This window comes from Agelaius tricolor, unplaced genomic scaffold (genome assembly GCF_023055355.1).
Source record: "Agelaius tricolor isolate 1412-34295 unplaced genomic scaffold, bAgeTri1.0.p SCAF_4, whole genome shotgun sequence".
Taxonomy (NCBI): Eukaryota; Metazoa; Chordata; class Aves; order Passeriformes; family Icteridae; genus Agelaius; species Agelaius tricolor.
In genome coordinates, this window is record NW_027269264.1 from 49,045,967 (window position 1) to 49,068,840 (window position 22,874).

The 22,874-nt window shown below is 42.0% G+C and overlaps 1 protein-coding gene across 11 annotated transcripts in view; it reads right to left on the reverse strand.

Annotated features, from left to right (window-relative positions):
* Positions 1 to 22,874, reverse strand: part of UNC13B (unc-13 homolog B) — a 207,986-nt gene that overhangs the window by 30,091 nt on the left and 155,021 nt on the right. For all 11 annotated transcript variants that reach the window (XM_071425664.1, XM_071425663.1, XM_071425665.1 and 8 more), the window contains 9 exons: positions 22,492 to 22,581; positions 20,912 to 21,046; positions 19,977 to 20,110; positions 18,984 to 19,069; positions 11,374 to 11,500; positions 6,182 to 6,278; positions 5,250 to 5,393; positions 5,034 to 5,111; positions 4,411 to 4,488 (listed from right to left, as the gene is read on the reverse strand). In XM_071425664.1, the coding sequence (XP_071281765.1) occupies positions 4,411 to 4,488; positions 5,034 to 5,111; positions 5,250 to 5,393; positions 6,182 to 6,278; positions 11,374 to 11,500; positions 18,984 to 19,069; positions 19,977 to 20,110; positions 20,912 to 21,046; positions 22,492 to 22,581 (969 nt within the window). The remainder of the gene's footprint in view (positions 1 to 4,410; positions 4,489 to 5,033; positions 5,112 to 5,249; positions 5,394 to 6,181; positions 6,279 to 11,373; positions 11,501 to 18,983; positions 19,070 to 19,976; positions 20,111 to 20,911; positions 21,047 to 22,491; positions 22,582 to 22,874) is intronic.

Genomic DNA, 22,874 nt, shown 5'->3' on the forward strand with positions numbered 1-22,874 from the left:
CTTGGACTGCATGATAAATCTGGCTGGTATAGCAGAAAAGAGGATTAGGCAGCTGGGTCACTGACACATGTCACATCCACACCCTTTCTCTCAGAGCTTATGATCTCCATTCTGTGGGTATATGAGAGATAATTCAGAGGAAGAATGAAAAGTTCTCTGTGCAAAACATGGGCCAGTAGCCACAGTGAGGTGGCTTCTGATCTCTGAGCAAATGTTTCAGTTCCAGTAGAAATAATGGCTGGCATAGCTACAGTTCTGTGTCTGAGGCTAAATGTGTGATGCTGAAAACTGAGGTGCAAGAGGGAAAAGCTAATCCCATATTTAAACTTCAGGGAAGAAATCAAGTCTCCGTTAATTTTCTGGAAATATTTGGGACTTGGCTTTTGAGATAATCTGGGCTTCAGAGTCTCATCTGAACCCATTTAGAAGTGTAACCTCAAGTCCTCTGCTCATCTGAATGGTGGCATTTATACAGAAGTGCTATCAACTTGAATTTAGGATAATCTTCTCATCCTTTCCTCATGCATGAAAAAGAACACCGGAGCCTAAGAATTTGCAGTGATGGGCTTCCAAATTTTCCAGGAGATGGAACTAGTTCTTCTTTGGTTTCCACACACACTGGTGAAGTGTGAGTGGCCAGAACTGGAAGGCTTCTCTGTCAGTGATGTAGGTGGAGAGACATGACTCTTGCCTCCTAGAAAGCTAAAGATGTTAATCAATTCGTATCTATAAAAGGCAGAGACTTTATGAAATCATCAGGTCTGATCTGGCATATCAGCAGCTGAAGAATTATGCCCTGCTAACATATTTTAGCTTTAGCAAGTTATGGAGTTCATCTGCCTCCAGTTTGAAGCTGCTGATTTTTGGTCTGCCTCCCTCCACCAGCCCCTGGGAGCTCAGCAGATCCAACTCCCCTTTAAGGACATGCACTGAATTTTCAGGCATCTCCCCACTTTCCTGCAGGATTCAAGAGTAAGAAACATGGAGCACTGAATCCGAACAATAGCTGCCAACTTCTCAAACACTAGGACAGCCTTAGCTATGGCATGTGGGATGCTAAAGAGGAGCAAACACCAGATATCTCAAATCCTTTGAGCATATTTCTATGTAAGTCTTGGCTGTTTCTAAGCTGTCCTGCAATTTGTTATTCAGGTGGTGAACTTAGGATTTAAAATGTGGGCTCACCCTGGCAAAGCATTAAGAGGAGAGTTTCCTGAAGCTTTAATTGTGAAGATTAGTTTGAAGCCAAAGGCATGAAAATTGCATGATGACAATATGCTGCTGCTCAGCAGCTAATTTCTTGGGTTCCTTAGGCAGTGCTTGTCTCTGATACTCAGCTCACATGCTTCCCTTGTGGAAAAAAGGTGTAGAAATGTTTTAAACCAGTCTTTCACACTACATCTAGACTCCAGCAGTGTGCAGTGCAGTACAGCACCTTTTAATTTCACTGCCATGAGTTCATTACTCATGAAAAGCTAAGCAAAATTATGGACTGCAGGCTGAAGTCTGATGGAAAACCACAGAGCTGGGTAGAAAATGCAAGTCACGTTAGGTTTTATTAGGTAAAGTATGAATAATTAAATAAATGGGGTCAAGTTCAGGCAAACACTACCACTGAATGTGTGTAGCCCATCCCAGCAGAGACCTAAATTATAATCTCTGCTCTGCTGCTGTATTGGGGATGGTTCAGAGAAATAAAAGGTTTCAAAAGATATCCAGGACTCACCCTCCAGTTTCACACTTTTCATTATGCTTTTAATGCTATCTGCCACTTCATAAATATTGCCTTTCCAACACATGCCTTTGGGATGTCTGAGAATGCTCCTGAGTCATGATGAAACAGTTTTGATCCCATGAGATCAATACAGCTCAGAAGGGAAAGAAAAGCATTTATCTTAATTCCTAAAATTTATTTAAGGTAGTTTTCACTGTGTATGCGTATCTGTTTACATCTATATATATTTGCCTTGACCCAAGGGAATCCCTCCAAAGAGAGTTTTCTAAAGCTCTGCTGCTGTCCTTACTGCTTCTGAGTAGTAATGTTCACAGACCACATGATGTTGACATTAAACTCAGAGATGCTGGGCAATTTTTGCCCTGTTTTGAGTACTACAGTTCAGAAAAGAATAAGAAAAGTGAGGGAAAAGGTACCATAACTCAATGGGGGCAGCGGGTGGAGGAGAATGTAAAGAAAGGCACTATATCCAGGGCCCAATCTCAATAAATAGTATTGGGCAAGCACTTGTGTTCCATGTTATGCCACTACACTGCAGGGTGACCACAGGTGAGCCCTGTCCCTTCATTTCCCTCACTCCAAAAGGGAATAAGTGACCTGAATTTCCCTAGGGGTGTGTTCTAGACCCACTGGCAAAGAACACCACATAGCAGCAGTATTTCAGAGCTTTCCAGAATTGTGCAGTGCTATAGCTACAGCTGCAGATCGAGATGGATCTGGGAACCAGAAGCAGATGAAGCCACAAGCACACAGTAACTGAACCCAGTCTGAAGGTCTGGCTGCACACATGGCACAAGTAACACACTTGCCACAGGAACAACAGAATATTTGGTACCTGGCTCTCAAGAACACCTTTGAGAACACAAGAAGTTTAACAGCTGAACACCAGGGCATACCACTATGCTAGTTTCTTACTCTCCCAAGGAAGTTTTTTTGGATAGAGCAGTCAGGATAATGCTTACTTTTGTGCAAGCTACTGTGTCATGGACAGATGACCATAGAAAAAATCTGCCACAGAAATTAAGAACTGTCCTTCCTGAAGGAGGATAGAACCCAGAGATGCATTTCCAGTCAGTTCCATTGTCAAAACTGTTATCTCACCTATTGTTACCCAATTGTCAGGTTCAATCTGCAGCCAATAGACTAGATGCAAACCAGGACAAGACCTTGTTTACTCTAGCAAAACAGAGAACCTGGCAGTTTTTGAGTCAAGAAGCAATGTACTACACAGTCACCAAGCAGGAAACCCCCGGGGACAGCAGATAGTGCAGGCACCTAACACAACACAATTTATATCTGGTGATCAGTGGCAGCCCTATGAAGTGCAATAAGCACCATTTGAAAAGAAAATGAAAAAAACAAAACAAAACAAAAACCCCACAGCTTCTTACTGTGTTTGCCACATTTCTTCCTGTTTTACTCTTCACTGTCTGGGTTTCTCTCCCCTTCCAGTCTTTTGATTCCAAGGTACAGGGGAAATAGTGGGTTCATTACTCCTTTTTTTACCTTACTTACACCTCCAGTGGAAGGTTTTAAAGGGTAGAATGCAGAGAAGGGACTTAGTCTAGGGACAGTAGCCAATAACCTCAAGAAACACCTTTTTACTCCATTTATTTAATACAGTATCAAGGGATATTTTCAATTTTAAACATAGAGAAAGCCTACTTAATGGCTACCACTACAGAAAATAGTAGCAAACTGATTCCTTAAAGGAAATTATATGCACAGGCACTAAACTTTAATAGGCCACTTCATAAACATTTCATCACAAGTTTATTATTTCCCAAAAATGAGTATTTAGCTACTGCTGCTATTACAGCAGGAAGCATATAATGCTAGTTCTTGATGCAGGACTCAGAAATTAGGATTATTGAGGTGACATGTGAAAGAATGACAGCAGTTTTCCTTGCCTCATGGGGTAAATCTCTTTGTTGAGATTTTTGCCACTTCACAGAATTCTGCCACTGAGCACAAGCAAGACTTAGAAAAGCAAAACAGGCAAAAACTGAGCTGTCCATCAGCAAAGCTGACTTTTCTCTTGGCGTACAGGTCATAGCACAGATTCTATCACAACACAACCAAAGAAAATGCACTTGAAAATAATTTTTCCTAACATCAGCATCAGCAGGCTTTTCTTCATCTTCCTGAATCTTGAAAAGCAATGAAAAAAGAAGAGAAAAAAAAATACATATATTACAGCAGAACAAAAACAGTGACCTGGAGGAGTAAAATATTATTTCTGTAAAAATTACCATCTCATAACAAATGGACACATGCGACTATCCCTCAAAACATGAGCAGAGAACTCATTTGCATGTCTGTAATGTATTACATACTGGACATTTCATGCTAAAGGCACTGTCCCACATTTATATGACATCTAAAATTATTCAATGCCCACAGTACTGAGACTCCACCAGCCACGCCCATGGGAGCACAATAGCCAATCTTTCCTTTTCTATGCTATTCTGTGCTCCAAAATGTTTGTTCCAGCATTTGATGACAGATTTCGTTGGGAAGCCTTCAGTCATGGCTGTCTCCCCACACTTACAGGTGCCAGGTGTCCCAAGGCTCTCCTCATGACTGCAGTCTTCAAGAACCAATATGATGCAAACAACCCAGCAACAACAGTGCAGGAGGAATGAGGATAACACTCGGATTCTGAACTCTCTTACCTCTTTACCACCCATGGCTTCAAACATCTTCTCCAGCTGCACCCGCAGTTGTTGGATGTTGTTCATCAGGATGCAAGGCTGAAGGGACAAAAGCAGATGATTGCTCAGGATGCCAACACACTGTCACCAGTGGGAGACTTTGTGCCTCAACTCCCTTTCCCAAGTACCACCAGATCTGAGAGTTACATAGGAGGCACTTCATGCAGAGATTTCAGCACTCACATGTATTTTAAAAAATAATTTTAAAAAAATTCATTTTTTTCCAGCTTGAAATGGTATGGTCAGTTCCTATTTGCAAAATACCCAGATGAACAGACCTCTCTAAGTACCAGACCTACAGAGCAATTGTGCCCACTTCTGTTTTTTTTAATCACACAACACAGGCAGTGTGGAAGTTAATTTCGAGGGGACCCGACAGCCTCCAAACCTTGTGTATCATCTTCAGGACCTGTTTTTATTTTAGGTCCAAGCCAGAATTCAAACTTCAGAAGCATCCAGATGATGATAAAAAACAACACTGAAAATATTTACACCATCACCATAGTCAGGTGCAATGTGAGTCTGGTTTCATCAGGACAATTACATGATTCTTTGAGGGAAAAGGGAAGCTCAGCATAACTCACCAGTTTCTCCTTGGAACAGTAGGACTCAAAGCTCTTGGAGAGTATGTCAGCATACTGCATCAGCACTTTTCCAATAGTCTGTGAAGAAAAAACATGAGCACTGTTACTTGTCCTCTACCACTGCAGAAGAACTCCAGGAAGCAGAAAAAAAAAAAAAAACCTACTGTCTTACAGCACCTTAAGAAAAGATAAACATCTGGATGCTGAGGGTATTACCTTTGCAAACCTCCTGTTGTAGTGGGCAACAATGACAGGGTCTGGGCACTCCAGCTTCTTAATGATCTCAAAGCTCTGGTTGAGCTGGGTGAACACATCCACCACCGAGCAAGAGAACAGAGCGTGCTCGGATGTTTGCTGGAACTAAAACAGAAGCACAGAGAATCATTGTCAAATGGAAAGATCTGAAATAAACCCACCCATGGGTGTTTCCATCATCTGCCACACTGAAGGCAGAGTAACTTTACCAAAACCTACATCTTCCTCAGAATTAGTCAAAAACTCTTAAGAAGACCTAGAGGAGATAAATAACCTTTTTGGTTGGATTATAAATTTACTGTCCTTCACTATGATTGTGACAAGCACCAGGGAAATGTATGATGATGTTGAGATCCTTAATGCAATGCATGGTTTGCCTGCCAGTTAATGAGGAAAGAAGGAGAGAGTAAAGAGCTATTTTAATTTTTTTTTTTAGATTTAGCTATTAAACAGAATGTTGCATGAGTATCACAGACTACAGTGCCAAGAGTCACTGAATAACAGGAAAGCTCTTCTCTGCATTGGCAATACTCAGCAAATTAAGAGTAAGATTGGTCTGTCAGTGGATTAAGGTCACATTCTCACTGCATGACTAAGTACATGCTAAGTGCCTCAATTTTCTATTTCAATTACTTCTCCCTAACAGAGAGAGCTGAGAGAGCACCAAACCACTGGCTGACAGATTAACAGCAGCAGAACAGACAAAAATAAGTGATATACACCTTGCTATTAAAAAGTTCTCTGTGACCTGTAAAGTACTAAAATAAATGAGTTTCCCAGTTGTTTAGGTAGCAAAAAGGACCACATCCTCCATTTATAAGACAGTTGAATTTATACTGTTTTATTTGGTTCTGTGCACTGTATGATGTAGCACCAAGTAGTGACCTACATACCCCATCTTTTTTATCTCTCTCCAGAGCACCGTGCAGGAAATCTAAGGAAACATCTTCATTTTCATCCAGCCACTGCATCACAAACTGCTCAAACCACCTGCAGGGGAGCAAAGATAGCAAGTTACAGGAGGAAGAGGAGCACCCAATGCCAGCAAGCCTTGTCAGATGTCTGAATGCTGCTGCCCATGTGTGCAGTCCAAGTTCCCAAATATACTTGCACCTCTACATAAGTTAACAGGGCCTGTTACCATCACTTGGGCTGGTTCTGAGCTGTTTTTGTCCTTCTTCCTGTCTTTTCTCTTCTTGGTACCTTCCCCTTTAGCCCCCCTGAGAGCCACCTTTAACTTTGCTTCACTTCAAAGCACTTTGTCATGTTTTTCCCTTCCATCCACGTGCCAGAGAGCACAAGACCTCCAGACCCACAGGCACCTGTCCTGCTGCTCACTTGGGTGTACCAGACAGGCAGTGTGAAAATAGGCAAGCTGAGAAGCAGCTTCAGTGATGGGATCTGACAGCTGGTCGCTCTGTCCTCAGCTCCAAGGGACACACAAAGGGTGTGTGTGTGTTTTTGTTGCCTGTGTTTAAGCAGTAACATAGCACTTACAGCCTTATTTATGTGTCTGTCTAGAGGTTGTTGCATGCAAGTGCCAACACAGCACAGCTGAAGCAAATCTTCATTTCAAATATTACTAAACAGCATTCACAAACGAGAGAAAGAAGTGTCCACGTGTAATTCAGTCCAAACAAAAGATTATTATATGAGTTTTACAGAGTACAGCCTTCTCTACACAGGCAGCTGTGTTCATAGAGATTGTGCTAATTGTGGGCTGAGTTTGCAAAGAACATGAAAGCACGTGCCAGACATGAGAGGGAGATCAAGAGCAAATTCACAGGCAGAGCATACTAGATAGCCTTAAATAATCTCTACATTTTGAAATATAAAGCACATCAATGCTAATATTGGAAATTGTAACTGACACAGTGTTAAAATGCCAACAGCAACCTGTCTATGTAGCCCTATTTATTATAGACAGCAACAGTGGAAGACTGTCACAGACATATGGACTTCCTGTATTCTGGAAGAATTCCTTTTGAATGGCACTTCAGGCTCCTAAAAGTCAGCATATGTTGAAGTCTGCTGCAAGTTTCTCAAGCTTTCAACGTTTTCTTTTAAACTGCAATTGTGTATTTTAAACAGCTTAAGCCTTATAAAGGAACTCAGGCACTTCACAAGGAAGCAACTATACATCTTCCACCTGTTTCACAGTTCCCAGGCTGTGAGCTGCTGACTGCTTCACATGTCACAGGTCAACGTGCAAGGAAGATTACTTGCTCGTGCCATAAGCCACAGTTTTCACTCTGAGAAGGAGAGCAACATCCTGATTATCATTCATCCTTAGTTATTGCACCACATTCACAAGAAAGAGCCATTTGCTGTTGAGAACACTGCCCATTTTTATGAATACCATATGTTGCTACACAAAATCAAGTGCCTCGGTATACCTGTCTTGCCAAATTGTCTAAGCAAAGGTGGCAGAGAAAACAGGCAGGTAGGAGTGGTGTATTTGCTCCCCCTCTAATAAAAGAAATCATTACCTTCAGGAAGAGGTTTATTATGAATGTTGAATGAACCACTTAGATCAGGAAATTCTGTACGTACATCTGCAAAGCCAGCCTCAATTTTGTCCTTTGGCTGACACAAAAACCTAAGAGATGCAAATAATTTACAAATACTTCCAGTCCATGTGTACATTCAGGGCCAAACTATTTTTTGAGCTGTAACACAGACCTAGAACTATCTTTGGCCAAATACCTCTTATAATATTTTACTATCAGCTTGGGCTGCTGAGCAAGTCAGGGGACTCCAAGGACTATGAAGGCAACATATCCAGAACAATATGCAAAATTATCTAGCAGAGAAATGAATAAAAATAATCTGATTTCATGCAGAAATAGCTTCAAAAGGTTGTTACATGGCAAATATCTTCTTCTCCTTCCTCTGCTTCAACTATTGGTCAGGAAGCAAACGCTGTAATGACTCACACACAGCAGTGGCTCACGGTGCTGCTTCAGAGACATTCTGTGCTCACAGGGGTCAGCACAGCCTGGCTCCAGATGGCACAGTCAAACACTCCAAACAAGGTCTGCACAGAATACACTTCACTCCTGTCCTTCCCAGTGCCTGGGAAAGGCAGCAGCACTTCAGGACTAAATGTAAGTTCACTTCTCTTGGTTGCACAACAGTGAGGTAACACAAAAGGCTACCATTTCAGCTTGGCCATGAGCCTGGCTCCCTCATGGTCACACTCTGCAGGTGAATAAATCTTGCTCACTTGCTGTGGGTATCTAAGGAACAATCTCTGTGCCTCAGCAAAAACTAAGGCAAGAAGGCAGACAGGGCTCCCATGAGTAAAATAATAAATACTGTGTTTGATGAAGAGAGCCTGAATAAATGAACAGGATCTCAAAGGAAGGAATATCTTCCCCCACCAGAGAGGAGGCAGTCTCCAGTAGAGCCACAATGCTACCTGCACACTAAGATCAGTATTTAAACAAAGCACATATTTACACACCTAAAAAGCTGGGTTTTTTTCAGGAATTGACTCTTCACAGCTTTTAGCTGGCAGAGAGGAAGTTATGAAGATACACTCCTAGTTATATAGCTACTTCCATTTCAGACAACACTTCTGAGCTTCTGAAAATAAAGGGATTATAAAAACTTCAACACTTTGCACCCTGCACTTTGTTCAATCATATCTCAAGACTACCAGGAACATGGTTTCTCAGAGTTTATAAACTGGAAAAGTGAATTTGTGGATAGCCTTTTGTCTGACAAGTAGACAGACAGTGATGCCTTGTAAAGCTGACCTAGAACAGAGGCTAGATGGAGTTAAAGAATAAAGTAGGTATTTATTAAAAGGTCTCAATGGATACACCTTGGGCAGTGCAAGAGCCCAGCCAGGGCTACACCCAAGATGAACCCAAATGGTCACAAAATGGAAGACCTGTCACAAGGTCTCTCACTTTTAGAAGTTCTGGTCCATTAGCGTATTGGAGTTAATTGTCCAGTTATAACTCTAGGTTATGAAGTCCCACCCTTCTTGTTTTTCTCTCTTCATTCTGCCATTATTTGTGCTCTTGGGCCTGAGATTTGGATCATTTGTCCTTGGTCCCCAGCTAGAAAAGGAATTGATTTGTTTCCCTACTCTGTGAAGAGAGCTTACTATCCCCTAATATGAAGCTCAGAACTACACACTAAAGCAGTACAGAATCTGAAAATATAAAAGCTAAAACCTGAGGCATCAACAGGCAAACCATTGTCTGGAGAGCAGCAATTTAGTTTCATCTAAGGAGTTTACCAATGTGCAAACCTGATGTGTGGACTCCTTTGTTTAAGGAAGTTCTGAGGCTAAAAATACTTGTGATGAAGCAAATCAAAGGACAATTCATATCAGGGGGATACTTTGTGAGAGGTGAAGGTTACGGTTGAGATAACATCACCTATGTCTGACAATGTGGCTATTGTACTGAAATAGGAGGGTGAAGTAACAAAGCCAGTGGCTGCAAATGCAGATGAGCACTGAAGCTCTACCACAAAGGCCAGCAGAGCAGAACAGACTGCAGAACAAAACCGAGCATCATTATCCTGATTACACAGGAGAAAAAGAGAGATTAAGAATATCTGATGGCTTGCATGAGACTGCCCTGACTCAGAGGCACAGCAAAGAGAAAGGGGCTTCTGAGACTGCCACTCTAGCATCCTGCTCAGTGAGCAGCTTATGTCTCTTGCTGACCTGATTTCTTAATCAGGCCCACAGCCCACACTGAGCAATTATGCCCAACTGCCTCAAGTCTGATTAGCATGCAGCTAGCACCAGGCTTGAGGGACTGCATGCACAACATCATGGCAAGAGAATTCAAAGTGCCAAACTGGAAACACAGTCCAGGAATAATGTGTTTGTTAAGAGGGGTAACGTGCTGCATTTAGACAGGACAGAACAGTCATGTACAGGGTGGGAACAGCAGTGTGGTGGGGCACAATGCTAAGGGTGCCTGCAGAGCAGCCAGTGGCCCACTGGGAGCACCGCTAGTCAGCAATACCTCTCAATAAAAGAAAATAAAAAAGGTTGCTTTCAACACAGCACATGACACATGAAAGCAACAGCACTGCCTGCAAGGCAATGCATGGCAAGGTCTAGATGAAAAATCAATATTTAAGGCCAACTGTTATGCTCAGACACAAATTGTCCTGAAAGGGTGAGTAAACCCCACTTAGAAGGAAAGCTAGGAACAAACAAGAACCAGCAGAAGACCATAAAGAAGCACGAGAAAAGCATTTTACTCTTGTAAAGCAGGAACAATTTATTCTCTATGTGCAGCCTATATATAGGCTATAACAAGCTCAAACTGAAGCAAGAAAGATTTGGAGGGGGTGAAAAGGAGAGTGTATGTTAAATCCTTAAAACCCAGTGAAGGAGTAACAGTGAAGCACAGGATAAAAGGAGTTGTGGAGCAAACATCACTGAAAGCTTCTGAAAACCAGTTAAAGCATTGCTAAGACCCAGGATACCTGTTGTTGCTTGAGGCAGGTGTGGGACTCCAGCTACACCATTTTCCTCAGGTTGTTCAGACAACCTTCTGGTCTCATACACCTTCTCACAACCTTTTGGTCTCATACAACTTCTCCAGGTCTGAAATCTATTGTTGCTCTTTTAAAGTTAGAAGCTGCAAACAACTGCTTAGAGCTCAAGAGCAACAGCTTGTCTGATGCTTCCAACTAAGCCACCCAGTCTTACTAAGAAAAAACATTATCTTTACTTAAAAATCCTGTTGTGTGTGTGTACATATGACATCCATGTACAGTATATATTCATAAAGCATATCTGTCGGCACACATCTTCTATTCAAGAACTGCCCACACTGCAGGCACAGAGTAGCTTTAAGTCTGTCCATGCCATTGCTAAGCTTTGGAAATGCTGGGAGATATTGTACAATAATGGATTGAGCTGGGTGAGGGGCAGTGGCACAGAACACCACAGGGGAAAAACATGTACACAAACACAGAAAACTGAGAGGTAAGAAATGATGTATCTTGAAGGCAGCCACAGGAGATCCAAATGGCCACCCTACTGCCAAGGTAACAAAAGGAAATAGATAGTGGGGATTTACTACAGGAGACTTAAAACACTCACGCTGGATATTCAGGCACTTTTCCCTTGAAGGCAGGCAGATCACGAACGTATTCATTGTACAGCCACTTCACTTTGAAGTGTAAATTCATATAGTCTGCACTTTTACACAGTCTGTGTTTCTCATGCTCTGTAAGGAAGGGGAAAAAAAGCAGTTAGGTATGAATTCACCACTGTAACCACACCGGGCATGGGAAGGACTTATGAAGCATGTCTGCAGAATGCAAGGGTGTTGAGAATGAAGCATCTATAGAGCCACAAAATCTTCACAACACAGGGTTTTGGCAGCAGGCAGGAGTTCTTGGAGGTTGGGACTATTGGGGCTCTAGAGATTTTTCTGTAGCTCTAATTAATACTTCCATTTGTTGAACATTCTTTTGTTGTTGAAGCAATAAAAACAGAGCAATGTCTCATGGCCTTTTCATTTAACATATCACAGTTGAGACTCCATCTTTGCAGGGGAAAAATCAAGGGGAGAAAATCTGTTTATTCTTGGATATAAACAAAGGCAATAGCAACATGTTACATTACATCCCCTATGAGACAACAGCAGAAAGCACCACGAGTTTGACAGGGTGACTCAAACAAGATCAAATGAGCTACACAGGAACTGCAGCCTTCCCTGCTCCCGCTTGAAGAAATTAATATTTCTCTTCCACAAAGCAGGGTCTACTGCTGAGCTTCTTCCTCCTGCCAAGGTTTCCTTATGTTTTTGTACCCAGGCAATGCTGGAAAAATGCAGTTTCTCCCTGTATAATGCCTGTACCTCCACAACGCAACCCTTCCCACACACCTACACCACTAAAGCACTGGCCCTACGTTTCTGCAGAGATCATCTCCAGAGACCACTGCTCCCCTTCCTTATCAGGAGAAATGTATGGTCCACATCTTCACTCTCAAGGCTCTTCACAGCCTACGTCCACACTACCATCCTTCAGTAATTGACTCCCACCTCTGATCAGCCCACAATTATGTATTTAAAATACTTGCTAAATTCTCCCAAAAGCAGCTCAATGCTTTCTCCCAAGCCACCCCTCATGTGCTTACACAGGCAGATCCTTCTACTTGCACTGCTTTTCTTCCAAATCTTCCTTGAAGGGATTAAAATTAATTCCTTTTTCATGATATGAGGACTCAGCAGCTGACTTTTGCCTGCACTATGACCCTGCATCATCAGGTGATCAATTCTGCACTGCTGCTCCCCTGTGCCTCCTGTCTGTATCCATCTCCTTCTTCTGCCAAGTTTCACAGCAGGAATACATTTTGTGCCAAGCTTCTTTGTTCACTCTAGCACCACAGCAAGCTGCTAGTCCATGACTACACTGTGAGATATTGTACTAAAACATACATGATTTTGGCTTAGCCTCAGGTTTTTACCCCAGTATTTCACTTTAGACTCTCCTTTTGGCCTTTAACATGGAAACCTCATCAATGATGTAACTTTCCAAGGGCATCACCGCTTACGTGCAGACAGGTTTCAGCTATGTTAAAAAGAGTGAGTATTTTTCTTAACTCTGAATGGCTTATTAACTGATAGGCATGCCTATCTTACAACATTATCTATTTTCAGGTAAATGTGAATTCTTGCAACTAATTCAAAACATTGAGAAACTTCCACATCTCTCATGAACCTTCATCAACATGACAAGAATAAAATCCAAATCAGGTGTGAATTACCCAACTGAAGACAGAAAATCCAGAGAAATGTTCATGCCAAATGTTTCCATAAACCTTTGTCAACTATCAAGCAGTTGAATGTTCCAGTGGTTTGTTTGCAAGCTTTTGTAGGAGTGTAATACACATTTCCCCCTAGCTCACATCACAGACCCACACAGATACAATCTCAAAAAAAAAAAAAAAAAAAAAAAAAAAAAAAAAAAAAAAAAAAAAAGAATAAAAGAAAGAGAAACTCAATCTTTGTTTTGAAGAGATTAAAATGCCCAATATCCGAGAGACATAATCCTCAGGACTGATGGTTCAATGGACAAATTACATGTACGATGGTCCATTTCACTCCACAGGGAACTGTGTAAAGTCCATTCCTGTTTTACATTAATAACCTCATATCTTTCTTAAGCACTAAGAAAGCAGGAGTACACTCAGCGTCTGAACTGCTGACCCTCTGCTATACTTCAAGCAACGGTAGAAGAAAATGAGAACTCCCTCTGTAGAACTAAAACTGGAAACAAACAGAGCAATAACTGTGCCTGCTCTGCTCCCTGTGAGTGAGGAAACTGATGGACAATTATAACTTCATTAACTCGGATGTGTGCTGCTGCCAGCTGCTGCTCCCACACGTAGAAAGTGCTGTTCCTGCGGAGGAAAGGTCTGACTTGGATGTAAAAAGGACTTAAATCAGATTTAGTTCCTCAAAATTAAACAATGCAATAAAAGCAAGCAATTCAAGCTTCTTCCTGTTTTCTAGGACATCTAAAACACTTCTAAGTTGCAGAAGAAGAAGATGCAAAACAGCCACAGAAGCATAAACCCAAGTACAGCTACTAGGACTACCTGGCCATCTAGGCACTAAAGGAGACACTTGACACTAAGGGATAAATCACAGGAAACTGAAACAAAGGAGAGGTCTTACCACCATAGAAGAGAACTTTACGTATTCGAAAGAAAGGAGGGGCTTGTGACAGAGAGAAGACAAGAATGAACAGCTCAAACATTCTGGAGGATGAGGAAAGCCAACAAAGACCCAACCTCCCCATCCCCAGCTTGCATCATCTCCCCTTCCCCTTTCAATGGACCTCACATAGTTTTGATCAGTTGCTTCCTTTGTAAGTGGAAATGTTTAAGACCACCTGAAGGTGACATCGAAACACATCAGTCAGAGGCATACACTGAAAACCCGTTTTAGAAAAAGTGAAGATCATGGCAGCCATCACTCTTAGAACATTTCTGTTCTGCTTTATAACCTGCTGGCTTTAAAAGAGCTTAGCAGCAGCAGCAACAGAACAGGACACAGATACCATGCAGCAACTGCTGTGTTTTATCCTGAAAAGACCACAGAGCTCTGTAAGTCTCCCACACTTCCTTAGCAGATTTCAGCTGCAAACAGCCTTCTTCAGAGAAAAGCTTTTGGAGTAACCAAGGCCATATTATTACGGCATTAATAGGGAACTGCTGCCTAGCAGCACACTGTCTAGTATTATGTCCAGTTCTCCTTTTCAGGCAGGGAACAGGACTTCTACCTACACACTCCTCAATCACAGATTTCTTTTTTTCTTGATTGTTAGTTTTTTATGGATTAACATCCAGCAAATAATGTCAAATTTCTGTACAGAAACTCTAATAGGTACCAGGGCTGTTGAAGTGTCAACACTTTAGATAGCTGGCATCTGTGTGTGCCTCTGATCCCTTTCTCCTTATTAGAAGTGAGAAAGTGGCAGAATGATTTATTTCAATCCTGCCTGCCAAGTCTACTCAGTCTCTTTTCCTATCAGAGATGTTTCCAATTTGCAGCTCTCTTAATACTGATGTGTCTAAACTAAGATGAAATGTTGCTGTCAAGGATGATGTTGATTTTCTATTACTATCTTTTAAGGTGTTCTAGCAAAAGAAGAGCAGACGCCTCTTTGCTTGGGGTGTTTGTGATTTCTGGGTGACAGAGGTTTCAGGGAGGTCAACGAGAAAACTACTAACTACAGTTAGTGTGCTAACAGAGAGGATATCCAGCTGCTTGAGCACTGGGCAGTGTCCCAGGGGTGGAGCCAACTGTACAGCTTGGAAAATTATCCTCTACGCTACAGTGACTCCAGGGTGACATAAGCCTGCCAACCAAGTCTGGGATGTGTGTATCTAACCTGTTTTACTCTTGGGCTGATGGGGAACAAGGCACACTTCTTAAAGTCCCAGCAAACAGGGAAATGCTGGGTTGGCTGTGCATTGTGCCTTGAGTAGTCACTGCTTTGGGGGAGAGAGAAAACAAATAGGGTAGATCCTGGAGATTCTGCTGTGCCTCACACACTGAGGCTCCTTTGGACAACCAAAGGCATAAAACCCAGCAGTCAAGCACACTGCTGCCGTGGCTACTGCTACCAGCTGCTGATTTATACAGAGAATAGGTGTTTCACTTTTATGATTCAAAATTTTACGTAATAGCAATCTAACGCTCCAGAAGGTGCCGAAAGCACACACTGCTGCAGCATCCACAGGCTGGCACGAACTCCGGCTCCAAATCCCTCCACATTCTAGGTATGAATTAGGATTTATACATTGTCCTGCACAGGCTGCATGGTGCATATGGGGGTAAGCTCCAGCTTAGAGGAGATAGGCACAATGGGGAGAAGAAAAACTCAGCCACCAGGCACTGCTTTCCAACTCGGAGAAGCCATCTCCCACCTGAACCTCCCAAGTCTCTTCCACACTGCCTACTGGAGAGCAGTGGGGAAGCATCAGGCTGGAAGGAGGGAGGCAGGCAGGGAGGGAGGGAGGGAGGGAGCAGTTTCACGCAGCCAGGTCTGAACTCCTTCTCCTCCAAAGTCTCCTTACAGCACATACCCTCCAGATCTACAGCAGCAGAAGGGTCTTTCAAGTCTTCTTTGCAGGTCTGTTTATTGCTGGCATAAAAACTACAGAACTCTAGAACTAGTGTTACATACTACATCCAAAGTGCTAAAACTATGGGTAACAAATAAAAGTCTTTGTCTACTCACAGCTACAAGCTCCATCAAGGAGCATGAACTTACCACTTGGTGAGGTGAATGAGCTCATGTTATCCAGAACTTAGGAACAGAACATAAGGGAAAACACCATGAAGAAAATTAGGGGCAAATACTATACTCTGTGCTCATGTGCACATATCTCCAAAAAATAGATTAGCTTTTGTTGCAGAGTTCCTGATCTCAGAGCAGACAAGAAATGTACCCAGGGATTATGCCACAAATTGGGAAAAGGAATATGAAACTCTTGGTGCAGGTTAACTGGTAGAAAAACCAGCAGCTGAACCTGAGAAATGACAGAGCCAAGAGCTGAGGCTGACAAATCTAATTATCATCCTACACATCATTTAATCAGTTTCCTTTAATCCCTTTTCCCCTAGTTTAAAAAAAAATGCAGCAAGCTAATGCAATCATCTGTATTTAAAATGTATGTAGTAAGGCCTGTAATTGAATTATTGTAGAGCTTGTTCTAAAGGTTATCTTCACAAGTTTCTGGAGAGCAGAGCAGTGTGAGGAATCACACTTGCCTCAAATAGAATTCTGCACCCTAAGCATTTCTTGAATATATATTTGGAAGAGACACATCCTAACACAGACTCTATCACTGTTCAACCCTCTGCAGAACTTGAACAGTTAGACTACAAATAAATTACCATGCAGTTTTTAGATTTTTGTTCAAAATGCAAAATCCCTGTCCACCAGCTGCATTTATATCAACTTCTGTCACCAAGAAATATTCTGAAGAGGGATGCTCTTTTCAACAAGTATTTACTATGCACTGAGGAACTCATGGGTGATACCAATGCTTGTCTTAAGAAGCTCACAAGTGACCAGAAGGATATCAGGAAAGGGTAAAATAAGCCCAGAGTCATCAGTGGGGACATGGTATGAGACATGAAAAGAGAAAACTTGGGACACCAAGCTAATCTGGGCACTGGCAACCAAATAAAGAAAAAAAAAAAATCATGTCCCCTTTGACAGTCATATAGCTGCACTTTGGATGCAACAGGGAAAGGGATTCTTAGGAAGGTGAGCAACCAGATCTGGACACATGCAATTGCAATTTTCACTGCTGAAGATAAAGGAGGAAAATAGGGCACTTTTAACATGTATGAGAGGAAATTGCATTATGAATTCCTGAAGAAGAGCACACAGGAGTAGAAAGAACCATAGAGTGGCTTGGGTTGGAAGGGACTGTAAAGACCATGTCATTCCAACCCCCTGCCACAGGCAGGGACACTTCCCACTAGATCAGGCTGCTCCAAGCCCCATGCAACCTGGCCTTGAACACAGCCAGGGATGGGGCAAAAGCAGATTCTCTGGGCAACCTCTGCCAGTGCCTCACCACCCTCACAGGAAAGAACTTTTTCCTAATACTTAATTTCAATCTGTTCTCTTTCAGTTTGAAGCAATTCCCCCTTGTCCTGTCACTATACACTCTTGTAAAAAGCCCCTCTCCATTGTTCTTGTAGGCTCCCTTCAGGTACCCCAGGTAGGTCAGTCAACCCAAAGGCAGAACAAATGCAATTCTCTCAGTCTGTCTTCATAGGAAAGGTGCTCTGTCCCTCCTAGATAAATAAGGACAAAACTGAAAGGGGAGCTAAAATGGTTTGCAGGAGCAAATGGTTTCTAGGGAAAGAGAACATGAAATGATCACCATTGCCTTATCTCTAACACATGAGCAAGGAGTGACAGTCACTATAGAAGAGACTCTTGAACATAGTTAGTAGGTCACAGTCCTTCTTCCCAGTCTCTTGTCTTACATGAGCTTGACCTCACAAGACAAAAAGCACTGTGGGGTACAAGCATATATAAAATGTTCTTAACACAAAACTGAGAACATTTCATCCAGCCCTGCAGCATGTCAGATTCAAGCCTTCACCTGGCAAAGAGTGTCCCCCTACAGCACAGTCTCTACATCTGTTGCACTGACAGAGATTAATAAAATAAATGGAGTCAATCTTTTTCACCTACAGAGCAAACCCACAGACTTGTTTCCAAAGAACAAAATGCAGGCAGCTGTCTTACTGGCAGCATTTTTTTCCCACCAATCTGAAGAGCCTAATTGGCTGTCACTCCTGTAAGTGAGTTCAGGTCAAAGTGAGGACAACTGGATTGAGCAAAATTTTTTAAGTGGCCAAAAGTAGTAGCTTGACTTTGGTTTGGAATATAAATACAGCTAGCACCCTGCAGACAGCACTGGCACTTCTGTTTTATCACAGTCTCACCTTGCGAATGATCATAAAGCCCAACCCTGCAGAGACAGTGGGAGCTGGATGCTCTCTGAAACTTGTGAAAAGTTGGTGAGATTGTGAAAATCAACATATAGAACTAAAATCAAGTTCAGAAACCAACCATCAGAAGAGTACTGCAAGAAGAAGAATTTCTTTGTGGACATTTGCTGGGTTTTGCATGCCTAACTCATTTTCAGAAACAGTAAAATTTTCTCCTTACTTGCAGATGGAATTATTGCAAAGACTAATTGGAAATGAAGATGTCTGCAGCAGGAATTATTATAACAGCATCTTTCTGCCAATGGCTTAGACAACCTGTGCTGTATTATCCAGCGAACTAGAGCCATGGCACAACTCAGAGTCCAGCAACTTCTCCAACCCTTTCTACCACAGCACAATGGAAGATGAAGCTGCTGCTGGCTGCTGATCCAAGCCATTTTAACTTCTAGGCCAAAGGGAACTTCTGATTTCAAACCAGCTGGAATGTCACTGAACAGCTTGCGACACAGCCTGACATGGAGGTCTACAGCTTATCCAGATCTCAGCCTCAGTTCTGACCATAAACCAGCTGTGCACGAACAAACAAACCACTAAAAATCCCCACTCCCACCAGCGATGCTACTCACGAGCTTAAGCCTCATTTTCACCAAAGGGATGGAGAACAAGAGACCAGCAATAAAAGTCAGCTAACAGCAGTGAGACATTCTCTTACCTTCCATGGCATATTTCATATCCTGGGCAAAAAGACTCCACATCACCTCTGCGCTGATCTTCCCAACTGCAAGCTCCTGAGGAAACCTGAGGGGACATTTGGAAAAGGCTTTGGCATATGTCAAAGCAAAGGGCTCTTCCTTATTTACCTCTGAGCTCTGCTACAAGCTAAAAAGCTCAACTTTACAGATGCTTCTTTCACCCTAATGACCAGGTGAAAATCAGAGATCATGGACTAGACTCTGTGGTACAGATTAAGTAAACTAAAAAATTTATTTAACTCAGAAAGACAGGTCGTGCATATCTTTCCTAGAAAAGGTGCACACAGTTATACTCGGAATGTGATCTCTATGCCCTTGCACCTTTTTCCCCTTCCTTGTCCATTTTTTTTCTTTCTCCTTTTTGAAGGTTACTAGGCTGACAGGTGACTGCTAATCATGTTAGATCAATGATAATTAGGGCACAATCCTGGTCTCTGTGTGTAATACCTTGTAGGATCTCTGTCTCTCTCTGCCCTGTGGGACTCTAGGAGGGGTATCCACCAGTTGAACAGACCCATTTCAGGGTCCTTTCCAATGCTATGCAAACTCCACCCAGTGCAATCTCCCAGTGCTGCACTGAACACCATGTTCCTAAGCCACAGTGTAAGGCACCACAGCACTACTGTGTGCATTAATGTGCACCCCGGAACTGCTCAACATCAGAAAAAACCAAAAGAACTCTCACCCCATTTTCAGGTGCCTCCCTGAGTTCAGGATTGTAATAATCAGGGTGTTTGTGCTCGAACGCCATCGTAACTGAACCTTTTGAAACTCTTCCATCCCAATCAAAAAGTTATTTATATAGACAGAGACAGATAAGACAGAAAGACAGACAGACAAGATAAGTACTTCTATAAATGCACAAGTGACAGAAGAGATAGAAAGCAGTTTAACAAATAAAGCAGAGCAGACACAGACTAGCATTAGCCAAACATGACACGGAGGATTCTTACTGATTCAGGACCGGGGTATAAGAATTCTTGTCCTCTTCTATGATGGAAACTATCAAAGTGATGAGTTTGGGCCAGAAATCAAGGTTTCTGATGCTGGGACCCTGTTCCTCGGCAGGAAGGTCCTGAGTTTTGTTCTGAAAGGAAGCCATTGGAAAACCAGCATAAAATGTAAGTGCAAAGAAAAAGCTGGCAAATGCAGATCACCATGCAAACTCCAAGCACACCTGTGGACCCTCTCTTCCAAAGAGCTTAAAATTATTAATGATTGCTGGCGACTTGTCTGATCTAATGCAAAACACAGTAATATGCCAAACCACGTTGCTGACTGGTGGCCTCAAACCCAACTAATCCCTGTTTTGTCATCTAACACACCACAAGCAGGCCAGACTCCAGGAGACCTGCTGAGACATCGTTTGCCCTAAGCCTATTCCAAATACTTGCTCTTTAGGCACCTGGTTGGTGACTGTATCCCTGTTGACATGTTGCGTGTGCATTACTACAGAGAGGCCAGTGGAGCTCTCACACACTTGAGAAGAGTTTGTGTCTAGAGGCACCTCCTAAACCCAGTGCAGGATACTGGGTGCCTGAAAACAAGGCAAAATCTCACTGCTTGAGGTTTACATATGCTAATGACAGCTTCCTTGATCAGCCTACATTTTTGTAATTGGCTTTTGCTCACTCAAAACTACATCAAACCTTCCCTTCACAAATAACTGCTGAGGCTGGCAAAATACATCATAATTAGTTAGTGTAAAACAATTATCATCCTCCCCTTACTAATTAGTGCTCATTAATTGATTACAGATTTTCTGCATTCAGAAGATAACAAGTCACACAACTTTGTTTGGGCTGGCTTTTTGAATCAATTATTATTCTTGTAATTATCTTAAGAAAATAAGAAAAATTCAATTTCTGCCTGCTTATCAGCTACTCACAGGATCTGTCTGGTACTCCCGACTGTACAGCTCATGACAGTTGTTGAAAATGTACTCATATGTGGAATTGAGGCAAGCTTTTACACAGTCCTTCACCACCTGGCTAGCTCGGGGTGGACTCTGAAGCTCTTGGACCTGGCAAGGGGACAACAAAGAGAGTCAAACAAAGCACAGTTCATAAATCAAACAGGGAAAGGACATCAGTGTTCTGGAAACCACTCAAGGCTTGGTGGATCTGCTTTCAGCAACATGTGACCTGAAACCACAAATGGGTCACTCTCCACAGGCATAAAAAAGTAGTGACAACACTTATCTCCCCACAGGACCATTTGAAGCATAAAAGAGATTTTGATGTGCCAAGGAAGATTCCCCAGAACAGACATCATGTGGCTCGATATGTGTATAATCTGAGCCAAACACACAATTTCTGCTGAATTTATAGGACTTTGTTACAAAGCCTGCAGGCAATCTTCCACAGCATGGGAAGAATGTGCAACAGACCTGCAGAGCAGTTTACATCTGATCTGCAAAGTCTTGCCAAAGACCACTCATCTGCCTTTAAATACAAAAAACTTTCATTAAGGACATCTTTCATCACAAGCTTTATTGAATTTTAAAGCAACCAGAATCATTAGGGACATGCCATGATACACCTTCTCCTCTTGCAACATCAGCTGTTTTCATTATTTCGTTGTTACACTATTTTAGGAAAATGCTGCAGAGGTACTATAAACTAAACTGACAGGCAATTGTCACCCTGCAAATACAACTATAACCTGACAATTTTGTTATTTTCAGTACCTCTAAACTTTTCAGAGTATCTCTGTAAATCAAGCTTCCAACACAGACAGACTGTCTGAATGAATACTCTTAAAATAAAGATCTAAATCATCATTTACACTAGGGCTTACGTGTAAAAATTTAAGCACTTCTTGAAGTAGCTCAAATTAAACACTTGCTTTGTTTTTGATAAGATCAACATTTTTAAGTGGCATGTACTAACCAACGATATTAGGTTGTAATCTTTTAAAAAAAGTTTAGAAGCTAAAAATCAGGAATATAAAATAATCTCATTACATATTGCTAGGACAATAAACTTAACTCTGAAACCAGCACATTAGCATTCATAACAACCCTCCTGGATCTCTACTGAGAGATATTATCCCATTTTAGTATCTGATCCTCCACAAGAGAACTCTAAAATATTTACTAGATAGTGAAAAACCTTCCTAATGTTATTAAAAAAGCAAATTATCTTCTTAAAACTAGACAATTCCCTTTATTCTTCCTCCTCTCCAATTTTTTTTTCTGGTTTTTTGCAAGGGAGGGTGGGAGAGTGTTGTGCCATTTTTATGACTCAAGAATAATAGGGGAAAAGCAATTTACATCTTCATAATGCAAAATACAGAAAACTAAAGACAAAATGTGGATGTTTATATATGGTCAGCAGATTATTTCCATTTTCCTTGAGTGTCTAAAGAAAAACAACATGAAACAATGGTTTGAAAATGGGAAATCAACTCCTGGGGGAAAAAAAAAAACTGCAGAGATGCCATTCCCATCCCCACCCATATCCCTACCTTCATCCTGAAAAAAGTGATGCTGGTCAGCAAATCCACTGTAGACTTCAGGTCCTGCAGCCGCTCACGGCTGCTGGCTGGGAAGTTATTCTGTTGACAGAAAAGGGAAATCCTGTTTGAAAGCAGTCAGATCCATGCAAGGCTTCAAGCATGTGCTAAATAAGGAAACTGTCTTGGAAACATTTCCTGCTCAAGAAGCTTGTACCAGTCAAAACAATGCTCAATAAATAAGGCCTTTTTGCTGCAGAAGCTTATCTGTTTGCTTAATTAAATAGCTTCTCATATAAATGTAAAGTCTGTGGATGCCAGGAGACTGACAGCCCTTGGTGGCAGGGATGGTCTCCTTGGCTGTAGAAGGAGCAGGCTGGGAACAGCCTCACCAC